The sequence below is a fragment of the Cynocephalus volans genome, chromosome 8 (genome assembly GCF_027409185.1).
Source record: "Cynocephalus volans isolate mCynVol1 chromosome 8, mCynVol1.pri, whole genome shotgun sequence".
Classification (NCBI taxonomy): Eukaryota; Metazoa; Chordata; class Mammalia; order Dermoptera; family Cynocephalidae; genus Cynocephalus; species Cynocephalus volans.
Window position 1 is genome coordinate 73,896,820 of NC_084467.1, and position 26,349 is coordinate 73,923,168.

General features: G+C 35.0%; 2 protein-coding genes across 2 annotated transcripts in view; one reads left to right on the forward strand and one right to left on the reverse strand.

Moving 5' to 3' along the window:
• SPATA1 (spermatogenesis associated 1) overlaps positions 1-16,255 on the forward strand; it is a 42,717-nt gene extending 26,462 nt beyond the window's left edge. The window contains exons 8-13 of the mRNA XM_063106294.1: positions 334-436; positions 1,128-1,253; positions 3,711-3,889; positions 5,400-5,498; positions 10,577-10,646; positions 16,109-16,255. Coding sequence (XP_062962364.1) covers positions 334-436; positions 1,128-1,253; positions 3,711-3,889; positions 5,400-5,498; positions 10,577-10,646; positions 16,109-16,137 — 606 coding nt within the window. The 3' untranslated portion in view covers positions 16,138-16,255. The remainder of the gene's footprint in view (positions 1-333; positions 437-1,127; positions 1,254-3,710; positions 3,890-5,399; positions 5,499-10,576; positions 10,647-16,108) is intronic.
• CTBS (chitobiase) lies at positions 9,754-25,202 on the reverse strand. Its single transcript, XM_063106295.1, has 7 exons — positions 25,029-25,202; positions 20,335-20,473; positions 19,619-19,827; positions 16,089-16,260; positions 13,902-13,999; positions 13,410-13,571; positions 9,754-10,012 (listed from the first exon to the last, which is right to left on the reverse strand). The coding sequence occupies exons 1-7, from the start codon at positions 25,200-25,202 to the stop codon at positions 9,821-9,823; spliced, it is 1,146 nt and encodes a 381-aa protein (XP_062962365.1). The 3' UTR covers positions 9,754-9,820.
• Positions 25,203-26,349: the final 1,147 nt, after the last annotated feature.

A 26,349-nucleotide genomic window follows, 5' to 3' on the forward strand; every position in this document is an offset into this window, starting at 1 on the left:
AATCACCAGTTTTCTAAACAAATATAAAAATTGACTCAAGATGAAAAAAAATCAATACCCATCATAGAAAATTTAAAAAGTTATCATAATAAGTAACTGAGACCAGAAATCTTAGAAGAAAATCATGTTTGGAAAGAAAATGGGTCTTTTTGTTTTTTTAATTTTAACTTTGAAGTGCCTGTGTATAATGTCCAAATAATAGTGAAGTGGAGAGACTGGAGCATGAGAAAGAATCTGTAGTTATAAATACAGAATTATCAAATGCTTGCAGACAGGTGAAAAAAGAATGTGTCACCCCTACCACATCTTACTGATTTTCATGTTTGCTTACAGACTGAGTGCATCACCCTACTAGATCTTACTGACTTTCCTTCATTTCCTTGTCAACCTGTTCTTTCTTCAGGAGTAACTGATATCTCTTCATTACAGATTGAGAGTAAGTATGGTGACACCATAAGTACAGATGATTTTGTGAAGTAAAGTTAAGTAATGTTAATGCAGAGTTATTGTTGAATAGGTACAGAGTTTCAGTTTGGAAAGATAAAAAAGTTCTGGAGATGGATAGTGGTGATGGTTGTGTAACAATGTGAATGTACTTAATGCCATAGAACAGTATACTGAAAAATGGTTAAAATGGTAAATTTTGTTATGTATATTTTGTTATAATAAAGAAGTTCAATTTTGTGAATTTTATGTTAATTGCTACATATGTTTAATCACTAACATTATTTCATTAAAACATAGACTAAAATACACATTTTTTCATGTAAGATTTAAGTACAATAACTTCAGATCCAAGATAGATTTACCAAAAGAATTATACCAAAAAATATAAGCATAGCTACTTGAGCTCTACCAAGTTTGTACACATACATGTAAATGCAGAAGAGACATACTATTTTATAAATTCCCTTATGTGATCACTCTTAGAAACTGAAATGACTCCTCTCATTTTCCATAGTGGTAAATGCTACATACTGCAGCAAGAAAAACAGAGTTTGGGGTAGAATTTATTTTTGTTGTTTTAGACACTTTTAAGTTTTAATGATTTGTGAATTCCATATTTTAGGATACAAACCATCTTTTAGCTTTTAGACATTGATGAGTATGGGTTTTAATCTCTTTAGGAGAGAATATTATTGAACAAATGAAACAAGTAAAGGAAGAAAGAAGATATCTGGAAAGAATTAGAGAAGAACTAATAAAAAAAGTTGAAAAGCTATGTGAACAAAGCAAATTGAAGCAATATCATGGTAAAGTTTATTATATACCTTTTATCACAATAAAGAAAACTTAATTTTTACAGAATTGATACTTTTGTAATAAATAATAAAGTTAATGTTTACTGTTTTACTGTTAGAGTTTAAATGGTACATGATTGAGGTAAATTCAATATGGAAAACAAAACCTTCAGCACTATTTTATACAAAAAATGCTTTAATAGGGTTTTTACAATTAAAACTCAAATATTTTTATACCTTAAACTCATTTATTTATTTATTCCTCCATTGTTTATTAAATAAATGTTTATTAAGTGCCTACCGAATCTAGCCACTCTTCTGATAGACACACAATCTTGTACCTGCCCTCATAGATCTTATAGTCCAGTGGGGAAATGAGAATCAAGATAAGCATTAATGATACATCCTAGTGAATACCATGATAAAAGAATTACAGAATTCTATGGATAGGAATGCAAAGGAAGAACACCTAAATTAGATGGATGAGATCAAGGGAGTATTCCAGGAAAAGCATTGGATATGCTAGTATTTGTGTGCTGCTTCTTGGCTCCAGGCCATCAGACATGCTTTTCCCTCTGCCATCTACTTCTCTTCCTAACCACTTCCTCCTACCCTTTTCTTCCCTGTTCACCTGGCTATTCCTTACTAATCATTCAAGACCAACTTAGATATCACTTACTCTAGAAACCTTCTTTGAGTCCCTTGGACTTCCCTAGGTGCTTAATTTTTGTTAGTTTTTTTGTTTCCTGCTAAAGTGAATGAAAAGTAAGTAGTTTTCTTGGTAAAGAAGTAGAAACAGTGTTGTTAGGACTGGTGGAAATGGAAAGATGAACCAGGGTGAAGAAAGTATAGGATAATGGTTGAAGAGATGTTAAATGATCTGAGAGGCCTGCGTTTTGGGTTATGTTTGAGAATTATCAGGATATAAGGTATATATGGAATTAATTGATTTTAGGACTCTCAGTTTACAGCAAAATTGTTTCAGTGCTAGAACTGACTGAAGGTTATAGACAATGTCAGGAGGTATTTCTGAAGATTCTGCCTCATAATTATCCCAGTAATGGTGCCAGTGACTCAGTATTGTGGTAGGGTTAAAAGAGTGATTTTATCAGACAAATTTGAACAATGGACTAGAAATCACAGGACCTGGATTCTAACACTAAATCAGTCTTTTACATAGGCAAGTTATTTTTCCTCATGCCTCACTCTTTCTGTGTATAAAATGGGAATGATCAGTCATTTTCTATTTCAACAGGAATATTTCAAGATAAAATGTATGTACCAGTCATCAAATATTTATTGAGCTTACTATACGCCAGGCATTGTTTAAAATGCTGGGGATACAAGCAGTGAACAAGACAAACATGGTTCTGCCCTTAAGGAGCTTGCTTCCTAGTGGGCAGAGAAAGATAAGTAAGACAATATCAGCTACTAATCAGAGCTGAGATGTCATTTTAAAAGAATGTAGTAAACAGTGATGGGGCAGGGGCAAGATGCTTTCAATGGGGTTTTCAGGGAAAGCCTCTGTGAGGACATATCATAATATTTGATTAATAAGGAAGCAGGCATGTAAAGAGATAGGGGAAAGCAGTCTGAACAGGAGGAACACTAAATATCAAGAAACAGAGATAAGAATGACCTGGTGGTATTAAGGGCCTGAAATAAGGCCAGTGTGGCCATATATACATAATTTAAAAAATATTTTAGAAAGGTCAGAATGACTCTATATGGAATAGCCTGTAGAGAGCAAGAATGGAAGAAGAGAGTTAGAAAGATAATGCAACTTTCTTAATAAAAGATGATAGTGTATTGACTAGGGATGTAGCATTGAAGAAGGTTTTCATTATTGTGATAATCTAAAAGAAATAAACATAAGCATATTCTGGTATACTAGAATGCAGTTTGTATTCCCATTAACTTTGTGTTTGGAATCTCATTGGTTTCAAAGTGATTTCCTAAACTGATAGTGTTTAATTTCTAATTTCCTCGACCAGGGTTGTCAAGTTTGAGAAACTTTGCCATACAGAATTTGGGGGAAATATTTGAAATAATTTTGCTGTCTGATGAATCAAAATCAGCTAATTTCACAAAGCAGAAGTCATTATGGGGGCTGAAAAAATGAGGAAAAAAATATTTAAATATATGTCATGTCTTACTTTCATAGTTTTAATTATATAATGATTTCAAATAAGATTATGGAAAAAAGTAATCAAAATAAATATGTATTTTGGTTTAGGTAGTATATTTTAAATAAAGATTTTTCAGAAACAAGTACATGTTTAAAGAACTTGGTTGGGGTTCCTGGATTTATTACTATGAGATATACTATATTTCTAGGCAAGTTCTTTTTACTATTCAACAAACATTTCTCCCTTAGCTCTAATATCTTCAGCATGTAGGGGAGGGAGAAGAGGAGAGGAGGAAAATGGTTTAAATTGACATTAACAATAGCTTTTGCTTTTTTTGTAGCTTGTGATGGATGGAAGAAAAAATACTTGGAAACAAAGAAAGTCACAGCATCATTGGAGGAAGTTTTAACAAAACTTCGAGAAGATTTGGAACTTTACTATAAAAAATTGCTCATGCAACTTGAAGCCAGGGAGATCAGGATGAGACCAAAGAATCTGGCAAACATCACAGACTCCAAGGTATTAAATGTGTCTCCTTCCTATTAGAAAAGTTTTGTTCCAAATACATGCTTTATAATTGTTAATATTATTATATTTAGGATGCTTTGGACTACAGGTAACAAAACTCTGACTTAATAAGAAAATTTATTACCTTGTGTAATGGGAGAAGGTTTTGCTGAGGAGATACAGTCAGCAACTTAATCTGCTTCTGATATTTCCTCATTATTTTTAGTGTTGGCTTCATTGTGAGACTGCTTTTTCTACTGGTAGCGAGATACATAAGGCTATGTATCTCCAAAACAAGAGAGAAACCTCTCCTCGAATCCTGGAATATATAATTCTTTCCCATTAGCCTGGTAGGGATCAACCAGGCTTGCCCCTGGATCAGTTAATAGCTGCCAAGGAATGCCATGTGCTGACTGATACCTCTTTATCTGGGGATAGGGTCATATTTCCTGACTCCATGGGAAAGAGATGAATACTGTACCTGATAAAGTAGGACAGGGTACGAACAGTTTCCACTACACTCCTTTTATTTGAAGGGGGGAAAAGTGGGTTTATAACATCCACGGAATTTAAAGGAATTGATATTCTAAAGAAACTATGAAATTATAGGTAATTTAAATCAATTCATTTTTTAAGATAGTCTTGAATCTTAGATCAGAGACATGAAGTTTTTTTATTATTGAGTAATTTCACCATATAATTAAACAACAGACAAAAAAGTTCCAGAGGCCATTTAACAATATTTGTTGGATTGATCCCACTTATCCAAAAAAGATTTTTAAATATGTAAGTTATGATTAAGATTAAAGATTTAACTTTAGACATATTGAAATATTAAAATTTACTATCTTAGATAAATTTAATATAAAATTCAAATAGGCTCAAGTATTTGTTTGTCCATGCTAGTTGATACTTTTTTTTTTCAGTATAGCTGATACTTTATCTTACTGTTTTATCAAGTTCAGTATAAGAACATTTTTTTGTAATGGTAGTTCAAAAATTTTAAATAACTTCTTTAGTGAGGATCATCTTACCTCATAAACATTCATGGACAAAAGAAACCCAAAAGTCGTCTTATTTTAAATAGCTTTTCTTAAATAAAATATGGTATTTGATTATTAAATATTTTTAAGTACTTCTAATCTGATTCAGCTAATAAAGCAGGCCAAATTCTGAAGTCTTGCTAGTATCTTAAACCTAGCTTATTCCTTTCATTGCAATAGTTACTAGTCTTTATGGTGCTAACTTAATGGTAATCTTTACAAATATCTACTTTTTAAAAAATAATAAATGACTAATGGTGGTAGAAAAGAAGAGAAAGTGTGTCCCTAAAATGTAAGAAATTAACAGAAATTAATAGTAATAATAATTTACTCCAAAGCAGTAAGCAGTAATATGGAATGTTATTTTCATGATTTGCTTTCGTTATTTATCACTTCATAATTTATGTTTGCAAGGCAGTTAAAATTAAAAATGTGTAAATGTTATACTAAATAAGTATGTCTTTATATATCTCACACAGAATTACCTTATAATCCAGATCACTGAGGTACAGCATGCAATTGACCAACTTAAGAGAAAGCTGGATACTGACAAAATGAAACTTATAATAGAAGTTAAGGTAATTTACATTTCTCCTACTCCGATTATAAGGTTTATCTTGAAATAAAATATTTTGATGTTTTAACTTTGGGTGTCATAATATAAAGGTAGTCAGTAAAATTGTTACTTAACAACAAAGAGCATGAGTGAAAAAAATGCAAGAAGAAAAACTAAAACTTGTGAAAAGATGCATGTTATATCATGTTATATCAAGTAAAATTTAGGAGAATTTCACTAAGAAGAATTAAAGTAAAAGGAGCCTATGAGTCAGTGTAGTCTGAAAAAAATATTTCAAAAGAAGGTTTCCTGTATTAGAGTCATTCAAAATAAGTCTAACAAGTCACTAAGCTCTCCTCTGAATTCCCATTTAATTTTTTCCCCTCCCTTGGGTAATTGTCTCATTCTGTCTGGTTATTTTCATATATATTCTGTTTTTTTAAATATGAATAGTGGGTCTACTAGATGTTAAGTTTCCCCCAGGGCAGAAACTGTGCCTTAGTTAACTTTGTTTCTCCCATAGAACCTTTTGTATAGTAGATGCTTAGTAGAGGGTTCTGACCATACTTCACTTATTTGACAAGAATTATATGTAATTATCACATCATAGGAGTAATCTCTGAGGTACAGATGTCTTAAAAAGCTCTTTTGTTGAACAGAAAACAGAAGATGATTATACATTTGCACACAAGTATGTACACAGGACAGGAAAGTAAAGATAATTATATGAATGCTCTTAATTCATCTTTTTACCAGAAATAGCTTTATGACATAGAATAATGACCCCTTTCTAAAATTAGCACTGTCCAACAGAACTTTCTGTGATTATAAAAATGTTCTGTACCTGCACTGTTTGATGTGGTAACCACTAGCCACCCACAGATATTGAACACTTGAAATTGTAGTTTGTATGACTGAAGAACTGAATTTAAAACTTATTTTAGTTAATTTAATAGATTTATATAGCAACTGGCTACTATATTGGACAGTGCAGTTCTATATTTTTACTAGCAGCATTTTCGAAACTAAGCCCTGGCTCAGCTCTGAGAAGCTTAAGACTTAAAATATAGAAAATGAAAAGGGCAAAGGACAATTTTTAACATTCTTATGTAGTATACACTCAAAAAATAATTTGTTCAATGAAGGAAAATTGAATATATGGAGAGAAAACCAATATGGAAACTTGTACACTTAAGAATAGTTGAGTGGGTAGGAAGGAGTAATAAAAAATCCCTAGAGCCTTCATTTATGACTCCCTCATGCTCTTTTCTTCCGGAAAACATGCAAATTAGATCCTACCATTTTTGTATATTGTAACCTTATAAATGTCACTTATGGTTTGAACCCAAATTAGAATTGTTAGTACAAAAACAGTAAAGACAATTAAGGAGAAAAAATAAAACAATGTTTTCAGCTTACAGACTGGGGACAGGGGGTGGGGGGGAGAAATCCTGTATTTAAACAGTGCCTGGTGGACAAATAACAGACATTATAACAAGTATTTAATGATTTCTGAATGATCTACCCAAAACAGCTGTGCGGCAGAAAACCTAGCCTGAGTCTGTTGCAAACATATTTATTCAAGATATAGCATAAATAGTGCTTTCTCAAAGTTTAATGTGCTATCATGAGGATCCTATTAAAAAAATGCAGGATCTGACTCAATAGATCTGGGTGAAGCCTAAGATTCTTCAGTCCTAACAAGCTCGCAGGCGATGCTAATACCAGCAGGTCCATAGACAATACTTGGAATAGCAAAGGTACCAGGTGGTTTGAGTTTGAATTCTGGCTGTGCCACTTTACTAGTTTTATAACTTCAGCAATTTACTTTGCATCTAGGGGCTGCAGTTTCCGCAACTGTAAAATGGGTATAAATTATAGTATGTGCCTCAATAAAAATTTTTTTTAAAATCAAAGACATTTATATACTTAGAAGAGTGCTTGCCACAGAGCAAACAATATTATATTTCTTAAATATCTATTCAGTTCCTAAGGGCTAGGAATTAAGATGAGTTCTCTTTTTTTTTTTCCTGTATTTTTATTTTTGTTTTTATTATTTTCTTTACACATTGAGAACAACAGATTTTGAAGTTTAAGCAAAAATAAAATTCTTTCTCAGTTTTTAGAACAGTTCAATTGTATTGTCCTTATAACTAATAAAGGAAATTATCTCATAGCATATCTAGCAGTAGGTAAGCATGTTAATTAAACAGGATTTATGACCTACACACATTTACTGTAGTAATGCAGTGAGAATGAAGGCACTGAAGGAAAATGAAAGATGATGGTTAAAACAGTTACAAAACCCTACTTACATGACAATTATGATGTACTTTTAGAAGGGTGGGATGAAGTTGATTTTTGAAAGGTAATTATTTTTATAGATGAGAAAACAAGCAGTTTCAGATTTACAAACATTGAAAGCTGAACTGGCACAGAAGAAAATTCATACATCTTTACAACCTCAATTAGGTATGTTAATTTAAAACTTTTATTTGTCAAAATATTTAAATATTTATTTGAATAGGTTCAACCATTGTTTTCCTTAAATCATAAGATGTAACATAAAGCAAAATGGTGGCTGTTTAATTATTTTTGAAGATTTCAAGTCTATTACCTATTATTTTACAATACTATATTTTTAAATTACTTTTAACTTTTAATAATCTTAAATTTAAGAGCTAATGACTATAAAATCTAATTACAAAGAAAAAATATATCATGTTTTAATAAATACTATTATCTTTGCATAAAAATAGAGACTTGTTCATTGTATGTTACTTAAAAGCAATCTGGAAATATAAAAGAATAGTGATATTGAATTGCATCCAGAGCTATGACAGAGGTAGTGCCTAAGATTTTAAATTGTTTTATTAATTTATGTTAGAAATATAAAGACAATAGTGATTCAATATATACTGTGGAAATGTTTGATTTTACTCTGTCATAAATAATTGTATAAATAGGACATATAATATTGTCCTAGTGAGATGATTGAATTGTCAATTTATTCAATTTATTCTAAAATGTGGAGAGAAGGCAGGATTTATGTAAATCCAGAGTTCAAGGATGCAGATTTTTAGTCTGTGTATTTATAGGAACTAATATAAGCACTGCACAGTGTTGTTCTTAATTGCCTTGAGAAAGAGAACAGAAACTTCATTACATTTAGAAAAGTTCTTTGTAGCCGGCCCCTGGCTCACTTGGGAGAGCGTGATGCTGACAACACCAAGTCAAGGGTTAAGATCCTCTTATCAGTCATCTTTTTAAAAAAAAAAAAGAAGAAAAGTTCTTTGCATAAAGTTGATATTTTATGAGGAGGAATTAGTTAAGAAACTAATCAATGTCTTTAAATGATTAAAAATAAAATGCAGATTTAGAAAAAAAGAAATTTAACCATGAAAAGAAAACTAGCCAAGAAATAAATTGTAGATGTCCACAAATGAAGAAATATGAAAAATTGGAAGTGTAAATGACTGAATAGAATCAAGTTAAACACCAAGTTATTGCTATTGTAAAAAATTTGTAGATAAACCTCATAAAATTAATTTAGTTTGAAAATATTAGGTGGCTCTCACTAATTGAAAATATTAGTAAGTTATCTTCTTGTATTTTATGAGTACATTTAATCCTTTGTATTCTTTATTTTTTTGGCGGCTGGCCAGTATGGGGATCCAAATCCTTGACCTTGGTGTTACAACACTGTGCTCTCTTTGTATTCTTTTTCTTCCTCACTGTCTGTAGGTTTAAGTGAGTTGCGTTCAAGTACTTCAGAGGTATGAGTACTATATGGAGTCAGGAAGCAGAAGAATTACTTTCATCAGTTTGATGAACTTAAAGAGGAGACACTCAATTTCAGCTTTTAAATTTAAGATTTATTGAGAAAAAAACGGTACAGCACAAACTGTTTCTCAAAGGCTAAGTTTTTAAAAAATACATTCTAAGCAAGCAATTTCCACTTCAAATTATACATATTTTTAAAACCAGCATTGATTTGTAAGCATATATTTTAATATAATGGGGGAAAATTTGGCCTAATAAAACTCTGAAAGCAATTTTTCCTAATTAAATAATAGGATTGAAATATAGAGGAATATTTAATACAGTAAGTTGACTTGTTTTTGCCTTTATGTTCCTGGATACTGATGATATAAATATGTATTTTTTAAATTCAAACAATCAAAGCATTTCTTTAATTCTTTATCTGTTTTTGAGTATATTAATAACTAAAGTATATAGCAACATGTCAAAAATGTATACATTTTTAAATCTCTTCAAGAAGTCAGATCTAGTTTTACAGATCATTTTCTAAATCTTAAGTTTGGCAAAAGATATTCATCTCTATCATAGCTTTAGCTTTAAGACTTTCCACATTTCTTCAGTTTGCTGTTTGGCTACAGCATCTCCAGAGTAGTCAAGAGAGTTTGCATTCCACATGCCAATGCCCCGTAAGCCAGAGTTTTGTATGTATGCTGCCTTTAAAGAAATGCTCTGAGGGTTATCATACCACACTTGATGAAAATGGCCAGCAGGATCCTATACAAATAAATTAAAATGGAAATTTTAAGTACTCAGTTCAGTAAGAGGGAAAAAAGTTTCTTAAATCTAATGATTCAAAAAAGATACAATGAAATAATGAAATTTTAGGGTGTAATAACTTTCCAACTCCATTACTTCATGGTTCTGTATGTGATACTTTCTAGATATTACTGCATATGGCACTTCTAACAACAGCAAAGATTACACAAATGAGCCTCCTAATATATTCTATGTAGGTCCTTCTTGCGTCCTAAGATTCTTTCCTTGCTCAGATCCAGAGATTATCAACCAAGATGTACATCTGAATCACTTGTGGGGCTTTTAAAAATATAGATTCCTAAAAAAAAAAGAAAAAGAAAATACAGATTCCTGGGACCCACACCACATAAAGCCTACTGTATCAAAATCCTCTAGGGTTGATGCTAGAACATATGCTTGTTTGTTTGTTTGTTTTGTGTTTTAGCATTCCATTAGGTAATCTTGATATGCAGCCAAAGTTAATAAGAATCACTGCTCTGGTCCTCTTAAACCAGCTTATATGCTTTTTTGTATTCTTTACAGTTCCTGGAAGTGTGCCTAGCTAGGAGCTCAACTGATGATTTTGTTTATGATGAATCAGCCACATCAAAAGGTATTGGCAGTAGAGGAAGAAAGTACCTCCTTTTCTAGGTCTTACAGAATTGATGTTAGGTCTGGACTCTATGGATCCACTTAATACACACCTGATTGGGAACCAAAAACTAGATTCTGGTCTTATGCTAACCTTCCACCCTGTACAGTCCTTCTCTGTACAGCATCACCTGCCTATATCTAATACTAACATAGTCTCTCTCAGGAGGCACGAGAGCTATTGGATAAGGATACTGGAAAAAGAAGCAGAGATAGGCAAAAGGGTAAAGGAAGGGGGAAAAGATAGGCGGTAAGAATTGAAAGACCTGTAACTAAAAATAATTTACTGATTTTTATATACATCTTGGAAACTTCTCAAAGGCAATTCTGAAAGAATGCCAGCAATATTTTTATTTATGGTAACAACACTGGAATTAGTATAGTCTCCTAAGATGACTACTTTGAAGGATAATAGTCATTTGGTAAATGAATAAGCTGTGACATATTTAAGTATAGTAGATTCCTTACATGCAAGCATCTCATCCTATATCTTGTATTCCATTCTTCAACATTTTTAGTACTAAACAAAGCCATGCACGCTTTAGTAACTGTTATGATTCGCTATTAAAAGGTATACTTAATATAAAAGATTTTTGAAGATTCAGTAGCAAACTCAAAGACACCTTTGAATTTTGCCATCATTTCAGTTAGTACTTTGAGTCTTTTTGATACTGTTAAGGAATTTTAAATAGTCTCAAAATAGTGAGGGGTCAAAGGGTGAAAAACTGGTTAAGGCATATATGCCTTCCAGAATATCGAGTCCAAAAAGAAGTTGCTATTGCTGAAACAGCATAAGAAGGCAGAATGATTCTCTTCAAACACAATAGAAGCTTGATTTTGGTTGCTCACAATTTTACAATGAATAAAAGAGAGGAGAAAAACAGTTATAACTAGACTGTTTTCTATCTAAGCGCCATTAAATGGCCTTCAAGGCTTACCAAAATGTTTCCTGAATTATAAGAATGTAAAGAATATGTTCCTTATAGAAACAGTAGAAACAGAGGCTGAGGGTGGGAGGAATAGGAGATGTTGGTCAAAGGATACAAAATTTCAGTTGCACAAGAGGAATAAGTTCAAGAGATCTATTGTACACTTGGTGACTATAGTTAATAACAATGTATTTTATACTTAAAAATTGCTAAGAGAGTAGATTTTAAGTGTTCTCACCATAAAAAAATTATATATGAGGTAATGTATATGTTAAATAACTTGATTTAGCCATTCCACAATGTATACATATATAAAATCATTATGTTGTACACCATAAATATATATAATTATTACTTGTCAATTTTAAACTTTTTCTTTAATTTTTTAAAAAATAATATTTTCCTGTGTCTTCTGACTCATTAAGAAAAAAATAAGTCAGGGATTACAAAAGACAGTTTACTGTTGTGTAAACTATCATTCTATATTATATATCTTTAAATTATATGTAATTGATTACCATAGCCATTACCAAACTATATCCATGAAACACTGTTCCCTTGCATGTTTCTGAGACTGATGTGAAACAGGGTTCTCCATCAAACAATTAAACAACCTTCTCAAATCCTTTAATATAATGTCGTACATTATAAATCTCCAAGAGGGACTACAGTATATAGATTTTTTCCAAATATATCTGGCTATGGTACACGTGTATATATTTGGGCATGTGTGCGTGTGTGTGTGTGTAATATTAATAGTTCCCAGATCAGAGTTCTATACTGTTTGGCAAAGACAGGTTTACAAGATACTTTGTTAACTAATAGGTATATATAGTACTTTCAATTTTAAAGTTTAAAAAGCTTTGTACTTTGTATATAATTGATATACAGGCATATACATGTATGTCATTATAATTTATTACATATAGTGTGTTTCGAATCATTTTTTATAAATGGGTATCAGACCATTAGTCAAGAATACAAACCTTGCTGGAATTAACTTGCATTCTATTATTTTAAAGTAACATAATCCACAGTAAATTCAAAGATTATTTGTACTTAGATTGTTTAAGTGTGAAAAAGTTTTTATTATGCTAAAGGTAAATTATGAAAAATATAACTTTTCTTTGCCTCTTTGGTATAGCAATTCTTATTTATTAAACACTACATGACAGAATTGCTAATCATTTACTATATTTTTTCAGGCTTCCTTTTGTAATGTTGTTCTGTCTCTGATTTTTAACATTACTTATATTTCTTTTAATTATGAAATAAATGTGACATGACATGATACAGTATTCCCACTGTAAAGTCAATGATGATGACATAGCTCCTATTCTCAGCCTCTTTCCTCCCTATTATAAGAATCTCTTGAGAATCATTAGGCTACTTTGAAATGAAGGCTTTCAGAGCTGGTAACTTATTTTGGCCCAAAGTCCTTTCAAAAGCAATAGTTATCATAATTGTCAACTATTTAGGAAATCCTATTTGTGATATGCACTTTTTATAGCATCATCTAAAATAACAAGTGGCCCAAGCAGAGTAGTTGCTCTATTAGCGTAATTTGAATTGCTCACCAGGGAAGCCGAGTAGTTGCTCTATTAGCATAACTTGAATTGCTCACCAGGGAGCTAAAGTTTCTGATTACACAGATTCAAAGACAAGTTTACTCATGTAAACAGTATGTTCTGATAGAAACAGTATGTAAACTGATAGAAATTCTTAATATTAAATAATTATGAAAATATATAATTATGAGAATAGAATAAGTGTTCATAACTTGTGAAAAGTCTTACTTTATAGTTATAATAAGGAGCCTGCTGATCTTTATCCCATTGGCTTCCAGAAATAGAACTATTTATTTGCTTCATGATCATTTTATAGGGCACCTGACGTCCTGCAGCATCACTACAAGGAGCTCCCCGGAAAGGGACTTTTGGAATGGTACAAACATGATCCTAGAAATGCAAAAATGTTCAAGTTACAGATTAACAATTAAGCAAATCTTAAGAGCCTAATCATAAAAAATAATCAAAAACTATTTGTTAGAAATAAAATATATGCTATAGATAACCTGACTATACAGAATAAAAGTTAAAATAAATTTCATTATTAAATAATAATGTGCAATTCAGAAGCTTTTGTAGGATTAATAAAAATAAACAATTTTTTAGTCTCAAACTATATATGAGAAATTCTAAATAAAGTTTTTTTATTCCTAATGAGACAGCAGAGTCTCTAAAAATGTAATAGAGAAAAAAATTATGTAACAAATGACCTGTTCTTACCTCTGATAAATTCAGGCAGGTATAATCATAACCATACCAGGGAACACCCATTACAAGTTTCTTAGGGTTAATGCCCATCTTGATGTAGTCATTATATCCTAGTCAAGTAGGAACAGAAAAAGCATATTTTTTCTCTTCATATGTCTGTTAATATGTTCATCATATGAGCTATGCAACCACTCAAAATCTAAGTGTGTAAAAAACAGGTACAATTATCCAAAATAATAATATTAAATTAAAAATTATTAAAAATAAGTGTTTCTATAATATAAAAGTCATCCTTTAAGAACAATGAACTCCATATCTTACCTTCTAAACCACTTCTTTTTTAATAAGAGAAAACATTCAAAACAATTAAAACAATATTGGAACAAAAAATTTACAGAATCTAATTCTAGGAAGAATAACACATTTCAGGAAAGCATACTGATTGTGTCTATTAACTGCTAAGAGAAGATATATTTGATATTCTAGATTATAGTTTCAAAAAAGTTTTGTAAATCTTAAACTTTCTGGCAATGATGGTCTCAAAATTTCTTATAGAAAGCACAAATGTTCCATGTTTTACAAATATCCTGGATATATGAATGACAGCTGAGATAAGAAATGTTCCCCTCCCTCTTTTTCCCCCTTTTATTCTGTAGTTGATAATCTGCAATTGTAGGAAACAAAGAGAAAAATGAACAAATTTATGGTACTATCAGTCCTTTTCTTGCCCAATGCTGCAGAACATGTTTTTCCCCCAAGAGATACTCCCAGATTATCTAGAATGTTGAGTTAAATAAATGTGTTGCTTTTCAGAGTCTTTAATGTTACTGTGTACTATTAAATAGCCAAAAGAGGGGTGAGGTAGGCATCATTTCCCAAACATTTCATAGTGAACCTTTTATTGATAGAACACAATTATCATCTCTTCCATGACACACAGTTTAGGAACCCTGAATGAAATAAATTATAATTTATTATAAATTAAGAATTATAAAACAGAATGAAATTATTTTTCAAATTTAAATAGTATATATTTATGATCAGACTATTCTATCCAAACAATTAGGACATGATAGAATGAAGCCAGGTTCTAAGATTTTACCGCTGTATGAAAAAGAAAAAAAATAGTTATTTATAAATCCATCAACACCTAAATCAGTACAAATTATCCCAGAAAATTTTAGTCCAGTCCAAAAGATAGCAAACAGTCTTTTATTCAATTGACTGGTGGGATATAAACAAATCCAAACTTTGGAAAGGATAATTCAGAGACCACATGATACCAATGGCAGGTCAGAAGTACTGTTTTCTTAGGGTTCTTTTTTTTGGCAACTGGCCAGTACAGGAATCCGAACCTGTGGCCCACACCATGCTCTAACCAACTGAGCTAACAAGCCAGCCTTTATTTCTTCATTTCTTTTCTTTTTCCTTTTTTTTTTTTTTTTTTTTTGGTGGCTGGCTAATATAAGGATTGAACCCTGGACCTTGGTGTTATCAGCACGATGCTGTAACCAACTGAGGTAACTGGCCAGCTAGGTATATTATTCCACCAATTTTTAGTTTTGTTGCTGCTGCTGTTGTTGTTTTTGGCAGCTGGCTGGTCCAGGGATCCAAATCCTCGACCTTGATGTTATACCACCGCATTCTAAACAACTGGGCTAATCGACCAGCCCCAGAAGTACTCTTAATTCTAATAGGAATACAATTTTTAATATATCATGGGTTCTAATATTAAGTAAGAGAAAGCCAGTCTTATTAATCATGTGTGGTAGGTACCCACACCATAACTATCTTTGCTATTAAATTATTTAACATTGCTTATTTCAAAAAAATATCCTGTCATATTCTAGATAAGCCAGTATCTTCTTCATGTGATTTCATGACAAGAGTGTTGGATTTGAAGTTACAATACCTGTCAGAGTTCCAACTATATAATACTTAATAGTTGTGCAACTGTGAGAACTTAACTCCTTTCATCTCATCTATAATAGAGGGTTAATAATAATATACCTATCCCACAAGGTTGTTAAGTGAAAACTTCAAAGCTTTAAAACTTTCTGTAATCTTTAAAGATCTCCAAATTCATTGATTTTCAAATGGAAATTGTATACAAATAACTTAGAAATACTAAAAGACATCTTAATGTTTGTGGTTTTGGAATTAATATTGCTAATAAATGATCACTTTGTGGATTCTTACCAGCTAATGTTTGATTATAGGGAGCATTGGCTGCTGCAATACATTCTGACCAGACCTGACTTTGTTCATCATAAGACATCACAAAGAGAAAGTCACAAGCATCTGCAATTCCAGTATAATTATAGCACCTTCTGTCTATGTTCTTTGGAGACCAAGCTACATCAAAGGTTACCTGTGGAAAAATATATTGTTTCATGTAACATGATCAAATACACATATTATGTGAGTTTTTTGGGGGTTACATATTCTCTTGCCTCATACTACCCAAGAAAAAAGAACTGCTTACAGTATACGAATGTAGGACTCAACACATATAGACATAGAACAGTTCTAAGAAATATATTTTTTGCCTACATTGGACCTGACCAAGACATATTTGTACATACAATAACCAGGAGCACAGCTCTATATAGAAGAAGGATTTTAAACTCAAATGTTTTCAGAGGCTAAGCTGGTAACTCAACTGATTGAAAGAAGCAGATACAATGACAGTAGGGTGTTGTGGGGCCCCTGAAAAACTGGAGAGTAAAGGCACAGTAAAAGGATTCAAATACAAAAGCTTTTAAAATATTTTGCAGGCTAAATATGTACCTGTTGGCACAACCTGACTGGCTTGTGAGTTTGAGCTCCTAATTCACAATTATATTACATGGCAGGTTTGGCCTAGTACTACAGTAGAGAATAGTGGTGTTTTATGGCTCACAGGTACAGATTAATCAACTCAAAATGTTGAAACAAAGCATTTAAATGGTCTTATTTTATGGAAATATCCAAATAAAACTTGAGTGATATATTATCTTTCATTTTGAATGGTGAACCAGCCTTCAACAAGGATGAGTCTCTTTAAAATATCTGTTTATTGCCTTAACTAAATATTTTTAATAGCTTTGTTTTATATGTGTACAGATGTTCTAAAACTTCATTAAGAGTTATTTTTTCCTTAATTAGGCACTCAATAAATACTTATTAATTAATTATTACAAAAAATTGAGATACTTAGGTAAAATTTTTATACTTTGGCCCATTTAGTCTAGAAAAACTTTTTAGGACTTTCTCCAGTTCTGTCTATAGTTCTCCAACTATTAGCACTAAAGGAAGCTCTGCTTTACAAGTACATGCTTTCCTCAGGAACTCACAGCAAAATAGGTTATGAAGTAGAATTTTTACATATTGGACCCCATTTTATCACTGACTTACAAAATGGGAGCCATGTTATAGTAATGGAAAAAAAAAATGACTATCTCTAAGCAGGTACATTTCACGTCCATTTTGTAAGCCCTTAACTCTCTCCTGGGCATTAAGAGTATTTTCACCTGGATCTCCTGTCACAGTTAATATCATATTTTTGAGAAGATACTGTTAGTATATTAGAAATCAAAAGACTTGGGTTTTAGTCTTGGGTCTGTTATAACTAAGTCTGTGTCACTGCTAAGTCACTTAAAGCATTTGAATCTATTTTCCCACCTTTAAAGAGGGTGCCCATGAAGAGAAAGAACTCTTCATGGTCATTTCTCTCTCTTTAATTCTGTGAGCACGATTCTGTAAACTGAAATCATTGCCTTTTCCACGGAATTCACTTCCCCTTTCAGACTATGTTAGTCATTTTTTTTCTGGTCACCAGTTTAAGAAACTTTGGACCAGTTTCTGATTCTTTCTTCTTCCATCACACCCCAAATCTAATCCCACATTTTCATCTGGGTGGCCTCTCACAGTTTTTCTGCCCTCCCTTTCTATTAATCAATTCATTCAACAAATATTGAACACTCACTGAGTGGGAGGGTTATGCCATCATCTCAATTCAACGATAAATCTCTAGTTATTGGATTAAGTCCTTACTGGTCTTCCTTTCTCCTCTAATTTTCTATACTACTATACTACTACATGGAATCTATTACATATTGAAAAAATGCATACTCTTCAGTCTGACATTCTGGAAATTCTACAAGCTGGCCTACCTATGCAACTGTACCTCCTACTAAATCACCTAATGTGAACTTGACATAGCTGGCCAAATTGCACTATTCACCTCTCAAACATGAAAGTAGATATTCCTACTGCAAGGTCTTTGCTCAATCCCTTCTTCCTTGCCCTTTCTCTATAGCATAATCAGGACTAGCAGATAGGTTGTTTCCCACACACCAATTCTAACCTATTAGTAATGATTATGTAGAGAATGAAGTTTCTGAGACCAAAATTTGTGAGGAGGAGAGGGGTATAGTGGCCAGCATGCCAGGTATTTGCTATTCTTCATCCACATTGCACTCATCTGAAAAGCTGAATTCCACACTGACAAACCTTCTCTACTTGCATAAAACCATAGCGATGTCAGTCTTCATATCATTTATTATTCTACAAGTGATTCTCAAATTCATGATGATGAACTGCACCAGAATCACCTAGAGCACTTGGTAAAAATACACTTCCCAAGGCTCCATCCCAGACCTACGGAATCAACCTTGGGATATTTTAAACAAGGACTCCCAGGTGACTCTAAGACAGGCTTTGGGGGTCATTCATTTACTCAACAATTTTTAAACATGTTAAACATCAAGGAGCTGCTCCCTGCCTTCAGAAAACTCACTGTCTAGGGCCAGCCTCGTGGCTCACTCGGGAGAGTGCGGCGCTGGTAGCACCGGGGATGCGGGTTCGGATCCTATATAGGGATGGCCAGTTGGCTTACTGGCTGAGCGTGGTGCAGACAACACCAAGCCAAGGGTTGCGATCCCCTTACCGGTCAAAAAAAGAATAAAGAAAACTCACTGTCTAGCCTGGTAGTTCCTAACCATAATCAACTATGAAACTTTTAAAAAATTATGTGCTCTGGGCTCACCCCAAACCTTCTCAATAATAATTTCTGCGAGTGAGTCCCCAGTGTGTGTGTGTGTCTGTGTCTATGTGTCTGTGTGTGCACACACGTGCACATTTACTTTTTTTTTTTTAAGACCCCTGGTTATCTTAACATGTGGTTTGAGAATCAGTGGTCTGGGGCCAGATGTTACCACTCATTGCCTGTGCTGTGATCCTCTAATCATGCTCATTATGGCAGTGGGGAAGCACACTGCCCTTTGTCATAGCTCTGACAAGTTCTGTGGAGTTAATCCTTTGAGTCTTATTGGGCTTTGGGTACTTTGCAAGTAATTCAGAGACTACGAAGCAAGTGAGACACTTCCCCAGAACCACCTCTATTCGAAGGCAAGAGCAGTTTCTGTCCAGCACTGACGAAAGAAAGCCAGTTAGGCCCTCCCTGATCCTTGCTGCCCCCATTGCCTTTCTAATACCTGTAACCCTGCTGCAAGGCAAGTATAGGTGGGGAATCCCAGTGTTGTATTTTGATGTGAATAGAGAACAGATTTAGCAACTTAAAATTCCTTAAATAAGAACATGAAAAGTTTCAGAAAATTTTTTTAGGAAATATGTGCTGAAATTTTTTCCCATTTCATTACTATAAAACCAAGGTTGCATTAGTCATACCCTCGTAAACATTTTGATTGAGAAAATAAGAGATTGCTAAGAAATAAACAAATTTTTACCTGTGATCCTTCAATTTCACGATGGAAAGAGTCTGTGGTTTCTTTGACTAAAGCAGTTAATGCATCATATTCAGGTGATGAACAATTAACTTCTTGCTCTATGTCTATATTAATTCCATCCATATATTGTGTTTTGGCCAAGTCAAGTTTTTGAGCTATCCAGAATGCTCTGAAAGTAGGATCAATGATATCCTTTAAGGATACATCTCCTGTGGAAGAAGCATACATCTTTTGTACATACATGCTTTTCACAGTTTAATGACATTTATTTCACAGACCATTCCCACGAGATCAAAATGTGTTTAAAACACTTCATTATTTTGGAAGGTGAAGCTCCTAATTTAAGTTTTCCAAATGGAGAGATAATATGCCAAAATAAGAGAAAACCATTACTCACTAATCTCCAAAATAACCATTATGAATAATTAGTAAAAATCATTCTCAAATTAGAGGTAGAAATTGTGGACTATGACTAACTAAAAGTCATCGTGCTAATTAAGCAGTCACATTTTGCTCAAAGCCATACAGTGGTTTGTTTAATTTTTTAAAAAATACCTATATTTGTGAAATGAATTAAAGACTAAGATTAATCTTAGGATCCTTAAAAAAAAAATCAGATAAACATACATGGGAATTTTTTGGAAAGTCAGGACTATAGCAAGTGATACAGATAAATTTACCCATTGGCTAAACACATAGATCTGGTAAAAACATACCTTTAAGCACTACTCTGGCTCCTTTCGAATGAGCATAGCACATAAGTTCTGAGTCATATTTTCCAAAAACTGCCACAGTTGTAATCTGTGACCAGTCATAAGATTTCCAAGTTTTTTGCCCAACATCAAACACAAAGACCTATCAGAAAAACAGGATAAGTACCATCACTTAAACCAAGAATATCATGCTGACCATCTAAATTAACATACCCACATACATGCAGGGCACTGTGGTGGGCTGAGAGTACAATAGTGAATAAGACACAGTGGTTCCCATATAATTGGTGGCAGGGGTAGTTAGCCAGGTCTGGAAAGTGGGGAAGGATGGGCCAGGAAGAACTAGTGGCAAGTGCCAAGACGTGGAGGCAGAGAGAGCATGGTGATTGTGTAACTAAATATTTAGTATGGCCTACGCCTAAAATTTGGAGAGACAGCATGGTGAAGATCCAGAGAGTGGTAGGCAGGGATTAAATGATGAAGGGCTTAATAAGCCCTGTTGAGAAGTTAGTACTTTATCCTTAGGGAATGGGAGAGAATAAAAGCATTTTAAAAATGAGAAGGTATGGGGATTTAAAAGAAGAGAGAGGAGAGTCTCTTCCCTGCTCTTTCTGCTCTCTCTGCTCTGCCATTTCACAATGTGATACCCTACATCACTGTTGCCACCATCGAGACCCTCACCAGATGTGTTCCCTGGGCTTTAGACTTCCTAGCCTCTGAAACTGTTTTACCAGTTTTGAAAATGTTACAATCCCATTTAAGATGTGCCTTGAAGATTTAATGGATGCCCATGAATGCTGTGAAAGGCTTTATTTAGGGAGAGAGAGAGCAGCTCACAAGCTGCCAATCCGGTGAACTTTATGAAATGCACACATCTGCAGCCATCGAGTGCCTGATCACTGACTGAGTGGAAATATGTGAGAGTATATCATCAGATGACATTTTAAAACAGGATTGTATAAGGAACCTCCATACCATTTTCCACAGAGGCTGCACCATTCTGCAGTCCCACCAACAATGTATGAGAGTTCCTTTTTCTCTGCAACCTCGCCAGCATTTATCATTCACAGTCTTTTGGATATTAGCCATCCTAACTAGGGTGAGATGGTATCTCAATGTGGCTTTGAATTGCATTTCACGAATGCTGAGTGATGTTGAGCATTTTTTCATGTGTTTGTTGGCCATTCGTTTACCTTCCTTGGAGAAATGCCTATTTAGCTCTTTTGCCCATTTCTTAATTGGGTTACTTGTTTTTTGTTGTTGTAAAGTTGTTTCAGTTCCTTGTATATTCTGGATATTAATCCTTTATCAGATGTATATTTTGCAAATATTTTCTCCCACTCTGTTGGTGGTCTTTTAACTCTGTCATATGACCCAGCTATCCCACTGCTGGGAATATACCCAGAGGAATGGAAATCATCAAGTCAAAGGGATGCCTGTTCTCCAGTGTTCACTGCAGCACTATTTACAATAGCTAAGAGTTGGAACCAGCCCAAATGTCCATCATCAGATGAGTGGATACAGAAAATGTGATATATCTACACAATGGAATACTACTCTGCTATAAAAAAGAATGAAATACTGCCATTTGCAACGACATGGATGGACCTAGAGAGAATTATATTAAGTGAAACAAGTCAGGCACAGAAAGAGAAATATCACATGTTCTCACTTATTTGTGGGAGCTAAAAAGAAATAAATGAATACCCAAACAACCTGGCGAGGGTGGGGGGAGGGAAGAAGACACAACAATTACAATTCCTTGAAGTTGATACAACAAGCAAACAGAAAGGACATTGTTGGGAGGGAAGAGGGAGGGAGGTTTTGGTAATGGGCCACAATAATCAACCACATTGGATATTGACAAAATTAAATTTTAAAAAAATGAGAAGGTATGTGTTTTAGAAAAACCTTTTAGCCGAAGTGGGAAATGGATTAGGGAGAGGCCAAAACTGGAGGCAGAAAAGGAATGCTGATGGAGGAATCCAGGCAAGAGATAAGGGTGACCTCAACTAGAATTGTGGAGAGATAAGTGAACACATCTGGGAGATCCTAAGGAGGCAAAATTAGCAGGACCTTGTGACTAATTGGTTGAGTAAGGCAAGAGAAAGAGAGGAGTTTGATAATACTCAAGTTTCTGGCTACTGGAGAGTAAGGCATAGATGATTCATTTACTATGTATGTTTTCTGGTGCAGCTGACTTCTTAGAATAGTACTCAAGTCAAATTCCAAGGCAGCTGATGTTATGTTTCTCCAGTATTTTTCCCACACAGATAATTCTAGAAGTACAGAAGTCTCACTGATCATTTTAATTTTATTCCAAGGTATTAATTCATTGATTCAGCAAATATTTATTGAATTCCAGTAAGATGTAGGGAGGGTATTTTGCTAGGCACTAGAGACATAGAAGTTACCAAGAGACGCCAGGTCCATTAGGGAGTGAATTTAATTACAATACTATTAAGGGCTATAAGAGAATGCCGGGGGCCATGATAGCATATAAGAATCAATCTTTTATTTTGTGGGGAGGGGAGGGCAGCTGGCCAGTACAGGGATTGAACCCTAGACATTGGTGGTATCAGCACCATGCTCTAACCAACTGAGATAATCAGCCAGCCCCATGACAGCATATAAAGGGGAACTGCTAGCCAGATGAGGCAGGAAAACTTCCCTGAGGACTACATACTTTAGGGGAGGACTCAAATCTGCGGAACGGCAGAGGAGGGGTGCCTATGGACAAAAGAGCATTCTCAGTTGAGGGAACAAAAAGCCAAAAGGTCGCTACACTTCAGGAGATTCTGGAATTGTCTTTCAGTTCTTTAGGTAATGTGGCTAGAGCATAGAAATCCTGAAATTATATGGAATCTGATAAAACTAGTAAGGTAGGTGGTGGAAAGATCAAGTAGAACTTTGTAGACCACTGAGGATTTTGTATTTTATCCTGGGATCAGTGAGAAGCCATTAGAGTTTTAAGTAGGGGTGGGCATAAGATTTGAGGAGAAATGATGGGGGAGGAGCAGTGAGGAGCACTAGCTATGAAAGTTAAATCAGACATTTCTTCATTTTCTCAATCTCCCTTTTTCCAGAATTGACTGCATAACTCATTTTTCTGCTAAGCAGTTGCCCACAGAAATAATAAAAATTACAGAATGTGGAATTGAATGGCCCATTGTTTTTAGACTTGTGTTTAATCAAACCTTATCCTTTATTTTAATTTTTATAATAAAGATTGGATTTATTTTTTAAAAAATACTGAGATCCTGTGATATAATAGAAATTCTTATAAAAAAAAAATAACTGGATGAACCAATTGAAAATATAAGGGAAAAAAGCTATGTAATCTAGTCTTGGTGTTTGAAAAATATAAAGGCCAGTAGAGAAAAAGACCATTTACCATAAACATACAAATGAGTATAATTTTGCTTTTTTGTATAATAGGTTTTCAGAATGCCCACAAATACTGCCCACTCCACCAAGAAATGTTGGGTGCTACAACAAATATTTCAGATTGTTAAAAATTTAATTGGGAGTTTGTTAGGCTGAAATAGCTCCAATGCCTTGGATTCCTACTTAAGCAAACTGCATTCCAGTGTAAACAGGAAAACAAAACTTAAGCTTACCCAATCAGAAACTAAACTAACTAGGGACTTTCCACCAGATCATAACCACATAGGGCAAACACCTAGTCATAGCCAACCAAGTAATTTCTTTACTTTGCTTCTGCCTTCAGTGTATAAAAGCCCATTGCTCAGGCTATTAAAGCATACCTCTCTGAAGCTCTTCTGGTTTGAGTGCTGTGGATTCATGAATTGTTCTTTGCTCATATAAGCATTGTTAAGTTTAATTTGTCTAAAGCTTTTCTTTTAGCAAGATGTTAGGTTTCCACACTATAAACACTTTCACCACTTTTATTTCTTCTCCTAAGCAACGTATTTAACTGTTTTAATTTGACTTAACTGTTCGTTGACATTTAAATGTCTCCAAATTAATGTACGAGATTAAGAACTAGGAATCATTCCTATTTACAAAATAGTTGTTGTTTGGACTAAGCCTTCCTATCTCTCTGACATCAACCAATTCCTGCCACAGTCATCAAACTCTAGGCAGTCAAGTGTTTTTCATATTGCTTCTGAAAGGGTGTTTGATTACAGTTGCCAGAAGCCTTATAATTGTGAGGTGGGCAGAAGGAAAATTTACGGAAAGACCATTTTTACGACCCTTCTAGTGTGGTGCTGTAAAGGAAAGGGCTAATATGCATAGACAAGCAAAGGTATGAAAACATTCTGCCTTCCAATGTACTGTTGGGTTAATGAGATTCTTTCCAACTAAATCCTCTTGGAAACCAAGAAATGGATTATCCTACCTTCCCTGCCTTTCACACCCAGAGTGCCCCCAAGTGCCGCCGGAGAGGCAGAGAAGGGTAATAAAAGGAGCTTGCCAAAGAGCCAGATCTGGGTTTGAATACTTGCCTGCCGAGCCAGGCGCCCAGTCTGTGAGACCTGGAGGGAGTTACTCAACCTCTCTGAGCCCGAATTTCCTCATCTGTAGGTTGAAGGAAATCCTAAACAGGAAGGCCTTCAGCGAGAGGTCAAAGTTGGTGTCGGCACCCACACCACCTCTCTTTACGGCTCGCTTCTACTTTAACTTCCCTTGGGGCCTTGAGGACCAGACCAGGAGGAGCAGAGAGAGGCGCTGACCTCGAAGTCGGGGCGGTGGCGGATCGGGTGGCAGAGCGCGGGCTCCGGGCACGGGCAGTCAGCCCCGGCCGCCAGCGGCAACGCCAGCAGCGGCAGCAGCAGCAGAGCGAGCCCGGAGCCGCCGCGCCGCGGGCGGGTGAGGAGGGGCGGGCGTCGGAGCTGCGGCCGCGACATGCCGGCGCGTGGCCGGGTGGCGGGAGCCGGTTTCTCGGGAATGGCCGGGCGGGGCGGGGCCTGCAGCAAAGGGCGGAGCCGCGCTCCGTGGCCGGCGTGGGAGGGGCCGGGCGGCCACAGCGGCGGCGCCTCGGGCTCGTGTGAAGGTGAAAGGCCGCCGGGAACGCCTTCCTGGAGCCGGCCAGTGCCTGTGGCACCGAGCAGGCCGGTCGTGGACTCCGGTGGATATCGTCTGTACCCCTTACGGCACCACCAACACTCGGCGTCTCTCTTTGGCTCTGTCGTGGTGGTTTGTGTATTGTGGCGTCTGAAGGGGGAGGGAGCCCCCAGATGGAGAAGTAGGGTGTCTTTGGAGGGGTCAGTGAGCAACGCGGTTGGAGTGACCAAGAGTTTCACGGTACTGGTGTCCGTTCTGAGTTAAGATGGCGGTTTGAATACAAGCATCTAATTTCTCTTCTCCCATGCTTAACCTCTACTAAAAACCTAAAACCACAGGGACGAAATGTTGGAAGCTGGAAAGTAGTAGCATGAAAGGTAAATCTAAAATAACGGGGATTAGGTGACGGCTGCTTGAGAAGCAGTTGGATGTCTAGATCCTTTCCCCAGCCTCCTCTGTGGGAAGCTGCGCCTCTCTCACCCAGGCTGAGATTGAGAGGTTTAATTCTCTGGAAGGGGTAAATTCACTGGTGAGGGTTAGGGTCCTATACCTAAAACAGGCGAAATAAGTGACTTTGTGTCTCCTGAAAACTGAAACCTCCACCCACATCCTTCACGAGGCTGACCAGGATCTGATTAACCCAAGAGGCTGACCAAAGATATTGACAAAAGGCGCTCTATAGTGAAATTGAAAGTCAAAAGCACTGGCCATCCACTCACAGCTTCCTCTCTTTTTATTTTTCACTTTTAATCATGGATAGCGACCAAGAAAATTTACTAACATACAAGAGGCCTAAACAACAGAAAAAGGAAGGAGGAAAGACTCTGCAAGAACACTTAAAGCCATAACAGGCTGCAATTTAAAAAGGGGGGGGGGGGGATAGCAAAATAAATCATCACAGAAGATAACATTTAGGAATGTACAGCAAAAAGACAAAAAGACAAGAAAATTGAAAGAGTAGTATAAAAGGGAAGAAGTAATTAAATAATT